This window comes from Fulmarus glacialis, unplaced genomic scaffold (genome assembly GCF_000690835.1).
Source record: "Fulmarus glacialis isolate BGI_N327 unplaced genomic scaffold, ASM69083v1 scaffold17023, whole genome shotgun sequence".
NCBI lineage: Eukaryota > Metazoa > Chordata > Aves > Procellariiformes > Procellariidae > Fulmarus > Fulmarus glacialis.
This window is the reverse complement of record NW_009201192.1, coordinates 2,931-3,268: the sequence shown is the minus strand read 5'-3', so window position 1 is coordinate 3,268 and position 338 is coordinate 2,931. Positions and strand designations below refer to the sequence as shown.

The window sequence follows — 338 nt, the reverse complement described above, 5'->3', positions numbered from 1 at the left end:
CCCAAAAGGCTCCCCCCAAACCAGTGGCCCCTAAAGGGTGGCCCCTGCAAAGGCTCACACCTTTGCAGCGGCCCCTAAATACTCACCCCAAACCAGCAGCCCCTAATGGGTGGCCCCTAAAAGTTCTTCCATAAAGGGTGCCCCTGAACCAGTGGCCCCTAAAGGCCCACCCCAAACTAGTGTCCCCAAAGCATGACCTCTAAAGGCTCACCCCAAACCACAGCCTCTAAAGGGTGGCCCCTAAAGCCTCGTTCGTAAAGGGTGGCCCCCCATAAAGGGTCGCACGCCCCCACTCACAGGCGCAGCACAGGTCCCGGGCAGTATTAGAGCCCTGGATG

The 338-nt window shown here is 59.5% G+C and overlaps 1 protein-coding gene across 1 annotated transcript in view; it reads right to left on the bottom strand.

The window, feature by feature from the left end:
• KIFC1 (kinesin family member C1) overlaps window positions 1-338 on the bottom strand; it is a gene marked incomplete at its 5' end in the record, with an annotated part of 2,881 nt that overhangs the window by 1,048 nt on the left and 1,495 nt on the right. Inside the window, 1 exon segment of the mRNA XM_009573861.1 lies at window positions 298-338. This exon segment is cut by the window's right edge and continues 3 nt beyond it. Coding sequence (XP_009572156.1) covers window positions 298-338 — 41 coding nt within the window.